The sequence below is a fragment of the Enoplosus armatus genome, chromosome 19, assembly GCF_043641665.1.
Source record: "Enoplosus armatus isolate fEnoArm2 chromosome 19, fEnoArm2.hap1, whole genome shotgun sequence".
Taxonomy (NCBI): domain Eukaryota; kingdom Metazoa; phylum Chordata; class Actinopteri; order Centrarchiformes; family Enoplosidae; genus Enoplosus; species Enoplosus armatus.
Genome location: NC_092198.1, coordinates 4458458 through 4474982, shown reverse-complemented (window position 1 = coordinate 4474982; position 16525 = coordinate 4458458). Strand labels below are relative to the sequence as shown.

At 39.8% G+C, this 16525-nt stretch overlaps 1 protein-coding gene across 1 annotated transcript in view; it reads left to right on the top strand.

Moving 5' to 3' along the window:
• cnih3 (cornichon family AMPA receptor auxiliary protein 3) overlaps positions 1–13321 on the top strand; it is a 55290-nt gene extending 41969 nt beyond the window's left edge. Inside the window, exons 4-6 of the mRNA XM_070926026.1 lie at positions 6644–6756; positions 12535–12678; positions 13294–13321. Of these exons, the coding sequence (XP_070782127.1) occupies positions 6644–6756; positions 12535–12678; positions 13294–13321 (285 nt within the window). The remainder of the gene's footprint in view (positions 1–6643; positions 6757–12534; positions 12679–13293) is intronic.
• Positions 13322–16525: the final 3204 nt, after the last annotated feature.

The following is a 16525-nucleotide window of genomic DNA, read 5'->3' as shown; positions in this document are numbered from 1 at the left end:
CACAAGAGTAATCAGAGGAAAAAAACATTATGAAACAGTCCAGTTTGGTTAGTTTTAGGCACCAGAAGTAGTAGTTTAACATTGGCTTATCATTTTAACCCAAACCATGAAAGACAAAAAACAGAAAAACCATCGGTTTTGTTTCTATGACAACAATATCTTAATGCTACATTAAGTGGTTTACTACACAGCTAACTACGAGCTTACAACGTGTAGGGTGATAAAAGCACAGCACTCACCAGCGACATTCAGTGTTCGGCTGATCTACTCCAACAAATGGGCTATTCTGTTTCTGTCTCTCCAGCGCCTTTTTGAATAGTTCAGAGATTTTCAACTGGAAGAGGTTGGAGCAGCCGCATCAAAAAAGGCGGACCGCCTTGAAAAAAGATGCCGGGTGCAGTGCCACATACTGCTCATTCCTCATTGGGAACAATTGAAAAAAGACGCTGGCGTCCTGTTTCCAAGACTGGAAACCCTACCCTACAAAGAAGAGTGTGGTATCGATGGTATCGTCTATCTCTCTAGTTTGCAGCAGCTGTTCCGTTGCTGCATCTATATAGATTCATTTAATTCGTAGATATGTTCCTTTTTCCCTCCAAGAACCTAGCTAACATTACTGACAGAGATTTTTGCGTGCCTTAATGGTAACAAATTTCACTGGTGTTTAGTGCTAAAACAATTAGTTGATAAATTGATTAGTCGACTGATGGAAAACTGTATAGTTGTCTAGTCATTCATCAAGCAAGGACGCCAAACATTGACTGGTTCTGGTTTCTCAAAGATGATGATTTGCTGGTAAATATCTTGGTATGACAACAAACGATGAAACCATCTGTAGAAAAGAACTGTGGAGCAGGTGAAGCTTTTTAGAGGCTCTTAAATTAAAACGTTCCCTAGTGCCTGTGAATTCTGCGACACCAAGAAAAAGCACAGAAACAGCACGTAAATCTAATGCTAAGCTAATTGCCTTCTGGCTCTGGCTTCATACTTGACATGAGCGTGGTATCAATTGTCTCATCTAACTCTGGACGACAAAGAGAATAAGTGTATCTTCCAACATTTTAAACTATTCCTTTGTTTTTATGCTACCTTACCTCTCTCAGAACGCCTTCTACTGTAATAAGCTGAACTATTACTGCAGGTAACATGCCAAGGGAAGCACAGCATTAAGCTCTGTGCATGCTGTTGTTTGTTTGTGGCTGGAGTGGATTTTTGCCAATTAAAACAGTGATAAGAAAGCTTTTAGATGTTGGTGTCCAGTAGTGGAAAAATCATACCTTCCAGTGGTAAAACGGACATAAGTATAGTAAGAATTTTTGATGCTGCATTCTATAGTCACGCCATTTTTCTGGTTTTGTGTCTTAGATATAAATGATAAATGATGCAGGGAGAATTAATCAGTATAGTGTAGCAGCATATTGAATATCAACCTAGAGTAAATCATTGTCATAGGCTTTTTCTTTTTATACAGGCATTATGTATAGTCAGACATAACCCCAGTCAGACTTCTCACACATTCATCTTTTGATAAAATCCATAGTTCACTATGAATCAACAAAGACTACCTTTCCCAAAGGTCATGGAATTTACTAGAAATACTGTAACTTGTAATTCCTCATTGTCGCTTTCTACATTTTTCCCCCCATACCTCATTCCCTCTTTCTTTTTCACTCCTTTCTCACAATGTGCGTAATATGCAATTCATACATAATTCATGCAAAAATACTGGATTTTGCAGGGTTTCATTTAAATTCTCATTTTTTGTGGACTGGAATCTGGCTCTTAGGTGTCACCTCTGCTCTTCACCATAATTGTTCCTGTCACTCAATGCTGCATTCTATCTATCTGAAACTCCAGAAGAAAACTATAGGTTCAAGGTTCAAGGTTACTATCCTACTAGGGGAAATTTGTTATGCAGCAAGGGTTCACATAATGACAGAATACAAAAGGACAATATCAACAACAAACATCAACAATAAATCACATAATGGAAATCGAAATTCATACCAAGTGCAATGCAAAATGTTCAAATGTGCCAGGTTAGTGCAAGAAATACAACCAGAGTGCTAATTGCTATTAAGCATATCAATAGCATTTGGGATGAAAGAGCCATGGTGTCTTTTAGGACCTGGCAGTCCAATATAGCATTAGCCTTCCTAAGGACCTGCCTTTTATAAATAAAAAAAGAAAGTTTATTCTTATTGGACAAATTTAGGTTTCCAAATCAAGCATTAATGCAAAAGGTTCAACAGATTCAATGAAACTTGCTCTCTGTATATGTATGCTCTATACTATTTATCAAATGTGAAATGCCAGAAAAGATGAAAATGATCCTTTTTGTTTGAATTTTGTCACAGAGGTGTAGATTCATCCGTATGGTCATTTCAGAGGTTGTAGTTTGCGGTGTTGTGTTATAGCATAGCCGCAGTAACATACATATAATCATACATTTATGTACACATTCAGCATTCTAACATCCACAGTGTTGTGAGTTCTGTCAGCGTGGCATACAGCATGCTTGCAGCTGTACAAAATGTTCCCGAGTGCAGTGATGCTGTGTATCATGGCATAATCGTAGTGATTGGGGTAAAATATAGATTCCTACATGAATGAAGCCTTGTCAGTGTTGCTGCTGGGTGGATCAGATGGGTGTAAGGGCGGCCCCCGGGCACCACAGCCAGAGAAACAGATCTCCAGTCCCAGCCAGGCACAGTCCCAGATGGGTCCCTCTGTCAACACACACACACACACACACTCACACACACACACAAACATAGCTTCAGATGATCTGCTGGATAGTCTGCGATTGAAGGAAGGAAATAGTTAATTACCCATTAGCATGGAAATGTAATGCATGTGCTTCAATACATTCCAATGTGCACACACACAAACATACAGTATCTACTGTGTAGTGAACATGTTCACTTAATGCAAAGGAGTCACAGCAAGGTCGCCAGCAGTGTACAGTGTAGTTTAGTAATTGTATATAATTAGCTTTTTGCATGTGTGTGTGTTTGTGTTCTGTCCCAGCAACAACTAACACTAACTGAGCCATGACATTAAAAAAAAAAAGGAATGTTTAGGAGGATTGCAAGGTCAGGTCTGGAGCTGGCAGGTTTTCTGTGATAAATACATCCAGTTTGTTTGTGACAGTAAGCAATAAACACAGCCACTGATTTGTATAGTTCAGTGTCATTAGACAGTGATACAAACACAACAAATTCCAACACAGCTGTTCATACAAGTTGGCCTGACTGCTCACCAGAGCTTGACTGAATAGGTTTTGGTTCGACCATTGGATTGAAACTGCAAATAGGACTTTCTGCTTTCTGCTCAAATTGTAAATAGCAGAAAGGAGTTTGGTATGTCTAGTTCCCTGATTCTACCTTGAATGGTGTAGACAGCTTTCCTGTGAGGTCCACATCTTGGTTCTTCTACCGGTCTTTGCATGGCACCACAAACGTCTGCAATTCAAGAATTTCAGATGTTCAAACAACAACAGTCCACAGTGTGCAGCTCCTGGTTGACGATTGTTTTCTGGTCTGTGTGACCAGCATTTTTACTATTTCCGAAAATTCTGAATAGTGAATATTATCAGAGGACAGACAGACTGCTTGAAGATGCCCGTCTGAAATGCTTCCAGTGGACATTGGAACAGTAACGGAGACGTGACAGAGATACGGCACAACCAGAACTCGATGCAGCGGCATCCAGATGACATCTGGGGTTAGGCTACAGTATTTAAGACAAAGATGACTTTAAAAGATAAATTGTGGTCATTGTTGCACCTTTGGGAATGCCATGCTGTCAAGATATGTGTAGCCTTCATTTCAAAACAATGATTCTATAGTGCACCTACCATCAGAGTATTTATTTAAACAGCACTAAACTATCAGAATTGTACAAAGGATTCCACGGGTTAACCTGGTTTTACTTTGACTGTCTTGAATTGGTTTGAGTCTCTTGTCTTTGTTCAACTATTACTCAATGATGGCTTAAGACATGACGTGCTGATGGTCAAAACCATGTACATTACAGAAGACTAGCATTTCTATCTTTCATGCTTTCATGTTAAACATCTATAATGACGGGGTAGTGACTTTACATTCATTAACAAAGCCCCGTGGGGACACAAGGATGTTTTCATCATGTTTTCGTGCTTACATCAGATTCTTATGTTGTTGTCAGTAAAGTTTTATGTACTTCTTAGTGTTGCGTGGTTGCAACAGTGACGTGTCATTCTTGTACCTTCATCCGAGTGCTGTTAGCCAACATGCATTAGAGATTTCAACAAGAGGGGGACAGAAAAGGAAGAATGTAAAGCTCAGTGTGACTATTTGTTTTTTTAATGAGCTTTTCGTCGGTGTGTGTGTTCCCATCCATGTACTGCATGCATGCTGCATTGGTGTGGGTATGTGTGTGTGTGTGCAGCTACCCTGCTGTATGTGTGAAAGCAAATGGATATATTTAGGTTTTGTCTTAGCAGCAGTTTTCTCGTCTCCCGCTGTTGAAGAGCTATTCAGTAAAAACGTGTTTTTCTGTTATTAGGAGGCATGTGGCCATCTGAATAATGCATCCTGAACGCTGCCTTGTTAGAGCAGCGTATACAGTAATGTTCAAGCCCAGGCGGGCCAGAATGGCACCGTAATGCATTGCCCTGTATGCTGTTAAATATACATGAGTAGTGAAGTGGCTTTCTTTGTGAATAACATTAAGTACAGCAGCGAAAATACACTACAGATTTCAGTGACACAAGACATTTAGGTTATTCAGGTGTTCCCAGGGATTTGCATAGCAAGCAATTTCAGCCACGCAGTCTGATTGGCCTAAGACCCATGTAGGGTTGCTAGCCAGGCTTTGTTGATTGCGTGCCAACTTTTGTGGTAGGCAAAGATTATACACGTGTTATTAAGTCTGACGTGATAATCTGCAACACTGTTGGTCTTAAGAACATTTGGTGCTCTGGTACGGAAAGCAAAACGATATTTATACTTAAACCTGGAGTAAGTGATTCTTTTGGCTTATGCGCAGAGAAACACAATGTTGACATATTGTCATCTTCTAAAGTTATACTGTACATCCAGTAGACATGGAGCAACATCACAATGAATCTGGAGTCATGTTTCTGCCTACCTGACGATTTTAAGTCAAACATAGTCAAACTTTGGGCTGTAAAACCAAAACAAAGAGCTGAAAGACGCTGAAACGCTGTAAAGCTGAGAGGAACTGCAGAGTTGCAAGAATGGCCCTGTTCACATTACATAGTCTTTCAATCCATTGTTAGAGCAGCTTTAATATAACGTAGTAGATCAGTAGACAACACAGCTTGTTGTTATATTGAGAGCACAACATATTGTCATTTGAAAGAAGCTGAGAAATAACTGCACACATATCCTCTCTTTGCCTTTGGTTTCCTTTTGATGAAACTGAGCCGTTTGTAGATGGCACACCTGACTCCCTCCCAGACACAGGGCCAATATTGGCTTGAAACGTACTTTTTAGAATGTAGCCTAATAAAGAAGAAGGTTTGACAGGAGATGACAGTGTTTCATGTCTGTTTGAGGATATAATTCATAGTTACAGTTGGACTCAGCTTTTCACATGTTTATCTACTCACTCATTTCTTCTTCCATTATTCTAAAGAGACCACTTTTCAGCTTCATGAACTGAGTTTAAGCTAAACGTCTGTAATACATTAGACTTTGGTTTGTCTAGTCTAACAAAAGTCCTTACCCAGGCAGGGAATAGGTGGTGAAGTCCTCCCTCATATACAGGGAGGAAGTTAAAATCATAGTCAGTGATGAAGGAAGTAAATAAAAAGACAACAAGAAGAAGAAAATGTTTCGGCGCATTTCATTTGGATGTAAATAGAAGCTTGTAACATGTTGTGCAGCCTAGCTTTATATTAGCCAAAAGTGTATGAAATTCCAACTTTTTCTCATGGATCATTATGAAACTGTACAAATATAAGCTGCTTTTTTAACTTCCCTCAACTTTTTATTTTGGAAAACAAAAGCGGGCCTTGTTGCTTGAGGGGGGGGGATAGGATTGGCGGAGAATTGGTGCCGAGGACTCATATATTCTCACCCTTGCAGTTTGCCAGGAGGTTGTCTTGCTTCCTGCATTCGGAGGGCCGAGCCCTCCAGTTATTATGATAATGATGGAGCACTGCCATCAGTGTGTGCCGCCCATTGTGAAGCTAAGCTCTCCATAATCTAGATGGGGGCATTTAGCCATTTGGAATGCTCACAAATAGACAGATTTGCAGTGGCTAAATAGGCTAGGCTAAGGATTTGAATGCTAATGATGATACTTGAGGTGTTTTCTTACACCTGTGGGCATTAAAATGATAATGTGGTATCTGCTAACCAACTGCCCTTTAGTTTAATATAGTGTTGGTTCGTTCATGCATTTCTTACATTAGAGCAAATGTCACTCAAGCAGTATCTGCATCGAGCAACACCAGCAATGCAGTAAAGAAGTAGGAGACAAGCTCAAGTGTTGGTGCATAACTTTCTGCTTGTTGACATTAAAAGTCTCTTTATGAGTGATTTAAGTGTGAATAATCTATTGCTCTTTGCTTCCCTCCTCTTCTCTCTGACTCATCCTCCTCTTCTTCTTGCTCCTTGGTGTCTCTTTCTAGTTGGTGCTACCAGAATACTCCATCCATGGACTCTTCTGCATCATGTTCCTGTGTGCCCAGGAATGGCTGACTGTGGGCCTCAACATCCCCCTGCTCTTCTACAACACGTGGAGGTGACTATCCAACCCCCGTAGTGTGTGTGTGTGTGTGTGTAATCCTGAGCATATATAATTTATGTCCTGTTTAAAAAAGTATATAGTAAAGTGTAGTTATTTATTTATTGTGTTAAGGGAGAATTGTAAAAACATTGGCACTGAATGTAATCTGGGGTTGAATGGTTGAATGGTTGAATACCGACTCTCTTGTCTTGCGATGGGGTTTCATAGACAGGTTTTTTTAGTCACTTCCACATTCGCTGTTCTGCTGCTGTAAACAATCTCTGGTGCAACAAATGTGTATTAACTCACACACAAAAATAGTTTCTATTTGACAGCGAACAGTGCTGGACTGGTAATCTGGCGTACTGGGCATTTTCCTGATTTTGATTTTTAATATAAAAAAAAACAACTGGCCCATAAAGCAGGGGCAGCGGCCCATTGGTTCATTTTCTATGTAATAACACAAGGCTGGACCAATCCCATTTTTTACTGGACCGGCCCCACCAGACAGAGGGGAGGCTTTGTCTTCTGTCTCTCATGTCAGACACCGCAAAGGTGTGTAACTAACAATTGCTTTACCAGCCAAGAGCGATGCAAGGCAGGGGTGGACAACTAGCTAACTGTAACCTAAGCTAAGCTAAGGTAAGGTTAGCCAGCTAGCTGTAACTTAGCTACGCAGCATGGATCTGGCATTGGTTGCTCCGTATCGTTGGCTGATGAAGTAATTTGCAAATGGCAAGCTAGTAAGTGTACGGTGACCAGATGTCCCGGTTAAGGAAGGAGTAAGAAAAATGCTGCGTGCCATCCATGGTGTTGAAAGGTGCACTCAGTAGGTAAATATAAGTGTCCCTCATCCTGATATTAATAATAAGGACTTTCTGAAAGCTCCACATAGAACCTTGAAGACAGGCTTACAAATATATATTTTCATTTTTGAGTCTGAATGATTTCCTAAAATAACTGGGCATTGCAGTTTTTAGCAAACATTACTCAAACAGGAGGAAATAGTGCATTTGTTGGGGACTAGTTTAACACTCATTTGGTGCACTAATGAATAGTTATAGCAATAGAATGGTGAATGTGGGATTAAGTCCAAATAAACTACACTCTGTGTGTTCATGGTAATGAAGGAAGATCATGTAAGACACAATAATTGTTAATAGCCACAACTCATTTTTGTTGGGGTTTCTTTTTTCATGGAATTTGTTGACAATAAAAAAACACAGAATATCAGATTTGTAATTTAGCAGCACGGCAGAAGAAGCAACAATGGCGACAATCTCTGTTTTTTTTTCCAAAGCTTTTCAAACAAACATTGTTTGTTTAGAGTCTTCAGCTGACCTTACTTCACATCCTTATGTACCGCTCCCACCATTGACGTGTTTAATTGCATCTTGCGGTCCAGCATTAATTCATGAGGATGTACACAACCAATATTCAGATGAAACTGCGTCGTTAAAAGCAAGTATATCAGTGTTCTAACACATCTCGAGCCTCTGAAAGGCAATGTCTGAAAAATGGGTCACCAGTCAGTGATCTTCAGATTTATTTTGCTGCTCCTTCTTCATCTGTCTTTGTTGCTGTTCTTCTCGTTGATGCGGGTCAGACTTGACTGCTGGCAGCCTGATTGGTTTAAGCTCAGGTCCTCAACTGGTTGAAGTTACAGACCGGGGATGGAGGAGATGAGAGGGGAGGAGAGGTGAGGAGGAGAGGAGAGCCAAATAGAGAAAAACATCTTGCTGTCTCATTAATTGGAGACTGTGCCAGATGCCCAGCGGCTATAGATGCTGCGTCCTGCACAGCTGAGGGATGAGAAGACAAGGAAAGGAAGCGAGAGAGGGTAAGACAGAGATGGAGGAGGGGAGAAATGAAGGAGGATGTAACAGGAGGCAGGACGGTGAGGCGAGAGGGAAAGCAAGTGAGTGATAGGAGAGAGATCTAATATTGACAAGGTGATTCAGAGGAGAGGGAGAGAGGGAGGGAGGGAGACACTGATGGTGAGCTATTTAAACACGGAGTTCATGGATACATACAGTATGTGATCACACCAACATATGGATGGGTGGGTGGATGTGTGTATATGTGTGTGAATGTATGTTTGCTTGTGTGTCCACATGTCCATGTGATGCTCTGCAGAGTTTACAGATGTTGCTGCCTTAAGAGGCCAGATTGACGACTTTGCTAGCAGCAAAACTTGACCAATTTATAAACTTGTATTCTAAACAGGAAAACCAGTACTTTCTCATTGAAGACTCTCTCAGAAGGTTAGGTCATGATGGTTTTTCAGGTTATTAGATGCCCCCACGCTTTCTCACTTACCTCTATTACCTCTATTTTTGGTATTTAGTTTGTTATTTAGTGTTTGTGGTGCTGTTGAATGTGATTTCCTTTCATCTTCAGTGCCGTTAAAAAATGTCAGAGATGAACATCAGATCCAGATCAGAACCTCTGCATAAAACCAAAACCATCTGTCTTAAAACATTAGTCCGATACCCACATGAACACTGAAACAGGTTTTTGCTTGCTTGAATCAGTCCTCCTCTTCATAGTGGCCATTAAAAGATCCCTTCCTAATGTATTTCCAATGCAAGTGATGGGGGACAAAATCCACAGGCCTACTCTGAAGCCTCCACTGACTGTCAGATATGAAGGAGAAATAGACCTTGTTTGACAGAGCAGCGTGCAGACAGATGATGGGCCTGGCTTCAGTAAGAAACCTTCACTACAGAAAGTCTGGGATGAACTGGAAAGTCTGGGATAACTGACCGGTCCAGTAATGGGGGACATTTATTTGTCCACATTGAGCATCCCTATATGCCTATGACATAAAGCAAGAAGAGTTTGTCAAATTATTGTTTTCTTGTCTTGTCTGTTACCGTACTTATTTTGTATTATTAATGACATTTTATTAGCTAATTGTATGTAGTAAGTTAACTATTAGCTAACCTCGTTTACCTTATCATCAGTCATTTGTGCATGTATCTTTTGTAGGAATCCATGGGAATCATATTCAGTGACTTAATACAAAACCCTTCTGTCACTCTCAGAATACATCAAGATGCATTTTCAAGCGCATCATTGAAGATTTCATTCATGCATGAGTCATCGATTGACCAACAGAAATGTGAATTGGTGGATGTACGTTGTGATTAATTTATGACAAACGATCATTTCACAGTAGTGAACAACCAATGTACATACATGGATGTGCATAAACCATCTGTTAGCCTGCGTTATGACTGAACAGACCACATGCATAATGATGGCATCTCCCTGGTTGCACTGCATTACCTGTCATACCCTGCAAAACCTAATTTCAATGTTTAAACGAGTGAAATTCTCTGTAGACTAAATGACTGAAAAGTAACCAGCAGCCAACTATCTTAATGCAACTGGTCTGTGACATTAATATACAGTCCATTGTTACAGAATCCTGTTCATTTGTATCAGCTCTGGGGTCCATTAAAGGCAAATCTCCTCCTATAAAAGGTAATGAGGAAATTGTGCGTCAGTACATAAACAGCCCTCTCTCAAAGCAACCGGCAGCAGTTGGAATTCCCTCTTCATGTTTTCTCATGGTGACTTTCCTTAAATACTCATTTTCTGTATGACATATTTTCTGTTTCATAATTCTAACAGCCCCGCTGAAATAAGTCTCACTGGGATGTAAAAGCTCCAGGAAACATCCTACAACTCCCCAAACAACCAACTCTGCTATTAATCACCGCCAGGTTTCTCCTTTTGGTGACATTGCACATCTTCATTTCACACAGCTTTAAGAGAGAGCTGTTTGTGTTTACAAATATTGATTATGCTAAATGCATAGCAATAACACATGCAGATTCTATTATAGGGTAGATTTTCTCTTCAGCTTTTAGCGGGTGATAAATGATTGTAATATGATAGGGGAGCAAATGTTTTCATTGAAAATTCATTCTACAAATACTAATTTTTATGCAGTTGGATTAGAATAAACCCCAGCCCTGATACCTTTAGAACCACATAACTGACATGGGTGAAAATATATTTGAATATCCATTCAAATATTTAATCATACTTTGTTTATCTTGTTGGGAACACACCGCAAGATAAGTCAAACCAATTGCTCCTTATCAGGATATCCTCTGCTAACCCCTTATACCCTTACTTACTGTTACACCTGTCAACCTTTTCGTTTTAGCATGGCACATATGCCGTTTACAGTGATAACATTTGGGGACTTTACCACTCAAAATTGATAGTAATTTTTTTAAACAAAACGCATCCTTGATTTGAGGTTGAGGTTGACAAATCAGGCATCTCATTTCTAGCTGGTGACCATCGATTTGGACGGCTAAAATCACAGCATGAACCCTGTAAAAAGGGTCTATTTACTTGATACATACACACATATTAAAAGACTGAGGCTACGTGTTGCTAGCAAGAACTCAGCATCCTTATTGAAATAATTAGCCCCGTCTGTGACCTCAGCGCCCCTTATGTTACCCTTTGATTCGGTCACATAGTGTTCCCTATGCAAACCTTAGGGGGAAATCGAACCATTATGTTTTCCCTGTTATCCAGAGTTCATTTTTGTGATCCTACAGATGTCTGTAGCTTCAGAATCAGAATTGCATACAGAATCGCATACATTTCCTTTGATATTTTGGTGCATTACAGAAACATGGAAAGAGAAAATAAAATACGAAACAAGTTCAACAAAAGTCAACAAATATAAATAGAAAATAGAAAAAAAATTGACAATAACTATATGAAAAAAATATTCTGAACTATTAAAATCACAGTATGAAGTATAAGGAATATGGCCAATGTACAGAGATAAAATATGTGCGTAATGTAATGTAATGTAGCGCATTGAGACAGATCTATAGATTGTACGTGAATGTAATGTGTAGTGTCTATGGGAGGAAATAAGAGTCAGTGGGGGTCCCGGGACTTGTTGATGAGGCCAGCTGCAAACGGGAATGAACTGTTCTTGTGGCGTGAGGTTTTGATCCTGACGGACCGCAGGGGATTGTCTGAAGCAGTTTGTGTGTTCCCTGCTCGCCTCAGATTCCTGGAGGCATACATGTCCTGGAGAGATGGCAGATTGCAGCCAATCACCACCAATTTGCCCGTAATGATAAAAAAAACATTTTAATTCAACATTTTCGCAGCCTGCTTCACTCTACTTCTTCACTATGCTAGCTATAGCAGGCTGTGGAAATATTGGATTTACCTTTGGTCCCTGCCTCGGCAGACGTTTTAACATTCCAGGCAGACAGTAGACATCAGTGAAATCACAAGAATACCTTTGAAGTTACAAACAGCTGCTGGATAACTAGTAAAGCTGGTAGCTTGACTTTTCCTCCTGAGGTTTGTGTAGTAAACACTATACACACATTCACAGTATACGAAAGAGAGTGCTGTGTCACAGATGTTGCTAGGAAATAAGTTGCAGCATTGTAGAGATATGTATAGAAAAGGCTTTGAGGATGCTGCTGATCCGTCGGTACTGGACGGAGCTCTTTCTAACTTAGCCCTCAACGTACTTAGCTACTAATATGCTACTTGACTTTGATGGGAGGGGTTTAGCGAAGGGTCAATTTCCATAATCATATTCAACTACTATTTCACCCACGTCTGCTGCATGATGGTTTCCCCCTTACTCATCATGCCATCTTTTTCCATACTATCTCCTTCCCCATTTCCTTCCATCATCTCCCCGCCTTTCTCCCTCTCTCCTTCCTCCCCCCTCCCCGGGGTCTGGAACGGGTCAACTACCCGCGATGTGGTCTTTGCCCTCTGTGGTAGGTACTTCCATTCCCCAACGGACACTAAGGAGCTGCTCTACGACCCGGCATCTGTGATGAACGGCGACACGCTCAAGTTCTGCCTGAAGGAGGCCTGGTGCAAGCTGTCCTTCTTTGTCCTCTCCTTCTTCTACTATCTCTATTGGTGAGCACTTGGCAGGCGGTGTGTGTAGATAATTGGATTACATGTAAAGAGATTACATTAATCTGATTACAGCTAGAGAAAAAAACAATGAAATTGAAATCAAGCTACTTTTTTAAAAAGTATTACTTCGACCAGTTTTGAAAGGGAGATGATTGTGGAAATGAACACTCTCATGGTTATTTAACTTGGTTTGATTTCCCAGCTCTGGTGAAGCAATGTGAGTGCAAATCACTGAATAAAGTAACCATTTCTCTGGCAATCACATGCAAGTTCAGTCACATGCTGTAGATCTATCAGGTTACCTAGGTTTACTACCACTACTGCTAATGCATGTGATGTTGAGAGAATTTGATTCTTTACTTCATTGACAAGCACTACCTGAATGCTCAGGTGGACAGCAGAAGGATCAAACTGTGTACATTATTCTGTTTTTTTATACATAAGAAGGTCATTCTGTAAATTATGGTATTTTTGAAATTGCACATAGTTTTTTGCCTAACTAATGTTTTTTGCTAAAATGTTCTGCCGTTACATGATAGTAATGCTATTACTGTCTAATAATGCTGTTATTAATCACTCCGGATTCTTGTTCCATGTGTTATGTGGGTGCTGCAGTGTGTGGAACCTGGACATATCCCTCTAATAGGTCTTATCAATGGAAACACTTAAAGGTACAATCCTTATTTATTTCTTTTTATGCTATGTTAGTACATTGAGACAGAATAACATTATTCTTCAGAAAATTTGACCACAGTAAAGGCTCTCCATCTTGATCTGTGTAATGGCCAAGTTTGTTATTAATGTGCCGTAAAGGACTGTTGTGGCAATCTGGATTTCAGCTTTAAACTGAGCTCAAGATTTTTGTGGCGCCATGTCATTTACAGATTGTAGTTTTTTGATGGCTCAGCTCCATGAAAAAAGTTTTTAGGTGCCAGACATGGCAGGATTAGCACAGAAGAGGCTTTTTGATGATTATCCCATCGCTCAAAAAGGATTGCAACTTTAACATGGAGTTGTTCTTGTATGTGTGTGATAATGCTGTGATTAAACATTTAACACATGCTGTAAAATCCCATAATGTGCTGTTGATGTGTCTTTTTAGGTAGTTGGTACCTTATTGATAGTGATGTTAATATGTTTATCACAGCAATACCACACAGGTAGAAAACCAACATCATGAGCAATGTGGCGAGTGTTGTTTGCTATTTTTTGGTGTACTTGTTTGGTTTTAATAAAAGTAGCATCTCTGCAGTTAACCTGACATTACCTCCTAAAATCAACCAATGTCAGGCAGATGAGGCGCTGCTTCTTGTTAATTCTTATATTTTTCAAGATACTGTGAATTGTTTTTAATGTTGCAATGTACCCGACCTCATTCCCCTGGTGGTAAAAGCACCCTTTCACAGCTACAGCTATTATGATACTGATATTATCATGTATTATGATAAAGATGTCTTTACATTAGATTGAAATATAACATGAAAACCAGGAAACATGGCACAGATTCCAAGCTTAATGGGTGATTTTCTATCTGAAGCAAACAAGGTTGTCAGTTTTAAAGATTCACTTTCTTAAACTATGTTTGTGTTACACTGACGGCAGTAATATTCTTTAAACTATCTGTTAGATATCACAAAGACTGTAGACAATGACAATATAGTATGCTCCCTCCTGGCATGGTATAGGAGTAGAAATTAGAAGAAAAAAAAAAGTTATGCTCACATGTATCTCATACATTTTCATACCACTACCTACATCAATCAGTACATGAATTCAGTGTGCTGTAGTGTCGGTTCAATGAACAATACATTTTGGAGGTTAATTTAAAGGACCAGTTAATTAACCACAAGATATGTAACTTTTGCATTTCAGATGGTTTTTGAACAAATATTGAAATCCTCCATATTGGGGATTTACCAAAATTGGGAAAATTGTCAGCAGTAATGTAAAGTATATTTGTTTCAACTTAATGTACTAAAGTGTTACAAAATGTTTGGTATGACTTGATCTTGCTATCATATTCTTGTCCCAAACATCAAGCAGGATGTAGCTTTATATTGTGATTTGGAGCCCAATAGTCATGTTCCTTCAGTATGATGAAATGGGCCTGAACAGCAATTATTAATAGAATGAGACAAGGACGTTTGTTTTGGGCCTGTTGTGGACACTGGATGTCTGTGGTTGTAAGCATTCATCTTGAACTTATATATATCATCTTGCTTCTCCATCTCACTCCAATCTGTCCTGCTCTAGCTCATGTAGGATTGATCTGCTGTTTTAGAGACCACTAGCAGCAGCAGCAGCACCAGCAGCAGCAGTGAGGTACTTCTCTACAAAGCAGAGTGATGGTCCACTCACTTTCAATTCCACGAAGTTCAAGAGGGCGGGTTTCTTGAATTTCTTATTTTCATAGTGTAAAAGACTTTCAGGGTGTTCACCATGGTGTGATTTTTATATCACACACAATAATGTTGGTTTGTTTATACAAAGACTTTCTGACCATCAGCTGATTAATTTGGTGAAGCTGTTTAATTATGATACCTTTAGAATAAATGGCCCTCTTTTTGTGAATGAACCATTATAGAAAGTTTAGTTTATATATTTAGTATATCCAGAAGCCATCCAGAGAGTATGAAATGGTGCTGGACCAGTATAGCAAAATATAACAGAGAAAACCAGCATGGAAAGACATGCAATAGATGTCATGTGTACACATATATTCACCACAGAAAATCATAGTATACACAATAAAGATGACAAAATGTAGATTGTACAAGGTAAGTGAAGAGGATGGATTCAGTGACCAGTTGTGCTGGTGTCTTAACTGGATTTGGTTTTAGAGATGTTGCAATGTAACTAGATTTCAGCAGTTGCATTGGTGATTTCAATTATGATTGATTTAAGTTATAATAACCAATGGAAAACAAGGACAATCAAATCCTAGGTTGTAGAAAATTTTGTAGTTGTCTGCTAAATTAAGTTCTTATCAGTGTGTATGGGCCTAACAGGGTCGTTCTAATGACGAGCAATGGCTAAAAAACTCTCTGTTTTATAGATCAGGGTGATGGTCAGTATAAACAGTAAAAGCCAACATTAAATGATTTTGTTTTGGTGGATATCTACAGCAGGTGGGTGTATTGAACTGGTGAAATTGGAAGTGAAGTGGTCTGAAACCTGCTTCGCGAGGCTTCTTTCTGTTTTCTTCGTCTTGTGACGACTCTTCCTCCCTCCCCCCCAAACCAAACACACTCCTGCTCCTGCTCGCCTGCATCTATGACCTAACCTGATGCTTCACACCTTCACAATACATCAGACTGCACACACATACACAGGTACAAAACCCCATGTATGCACATAATGAAATTGTGCATGCCCTCGCAGACACCTCACCTCACCAGTGGTCACCTCCACACCTGGGTGACGGGTGATTTAAAATCCTCTATGCACGCTCAGTGGAGTTTATCTGGTGCAGATGATGCAGTGGAATTACTCTATAACTCTTGATTTTGTCCACCTGGGCACAGCAGGAGGACAGAAGCACAGGCTCAGAGGACGTTGAGCAGACCAAGGATAAATATATTTCTCTTCTTCTATAAATAAATGAAATTCCTCAATAAATCATTAAACATAAATCAAGAATAAGAAACCAGTGCACAATGTGTCATATTTTGTTTCAAAATGAAAACTAAAAGAGAGCTTCCCTGCTAGTTAGCAAGTCTACACAGTCCCTATTCTACCTTAGCCCCTGTTGAGCACTGTGCTGTCTCAGCCTCCTCAGCTGTAGCTCCTCTGACATTGGATGATAATGAAGCCCTCCCTGACAAATGGAGTCCCCCTCAGAATGTGA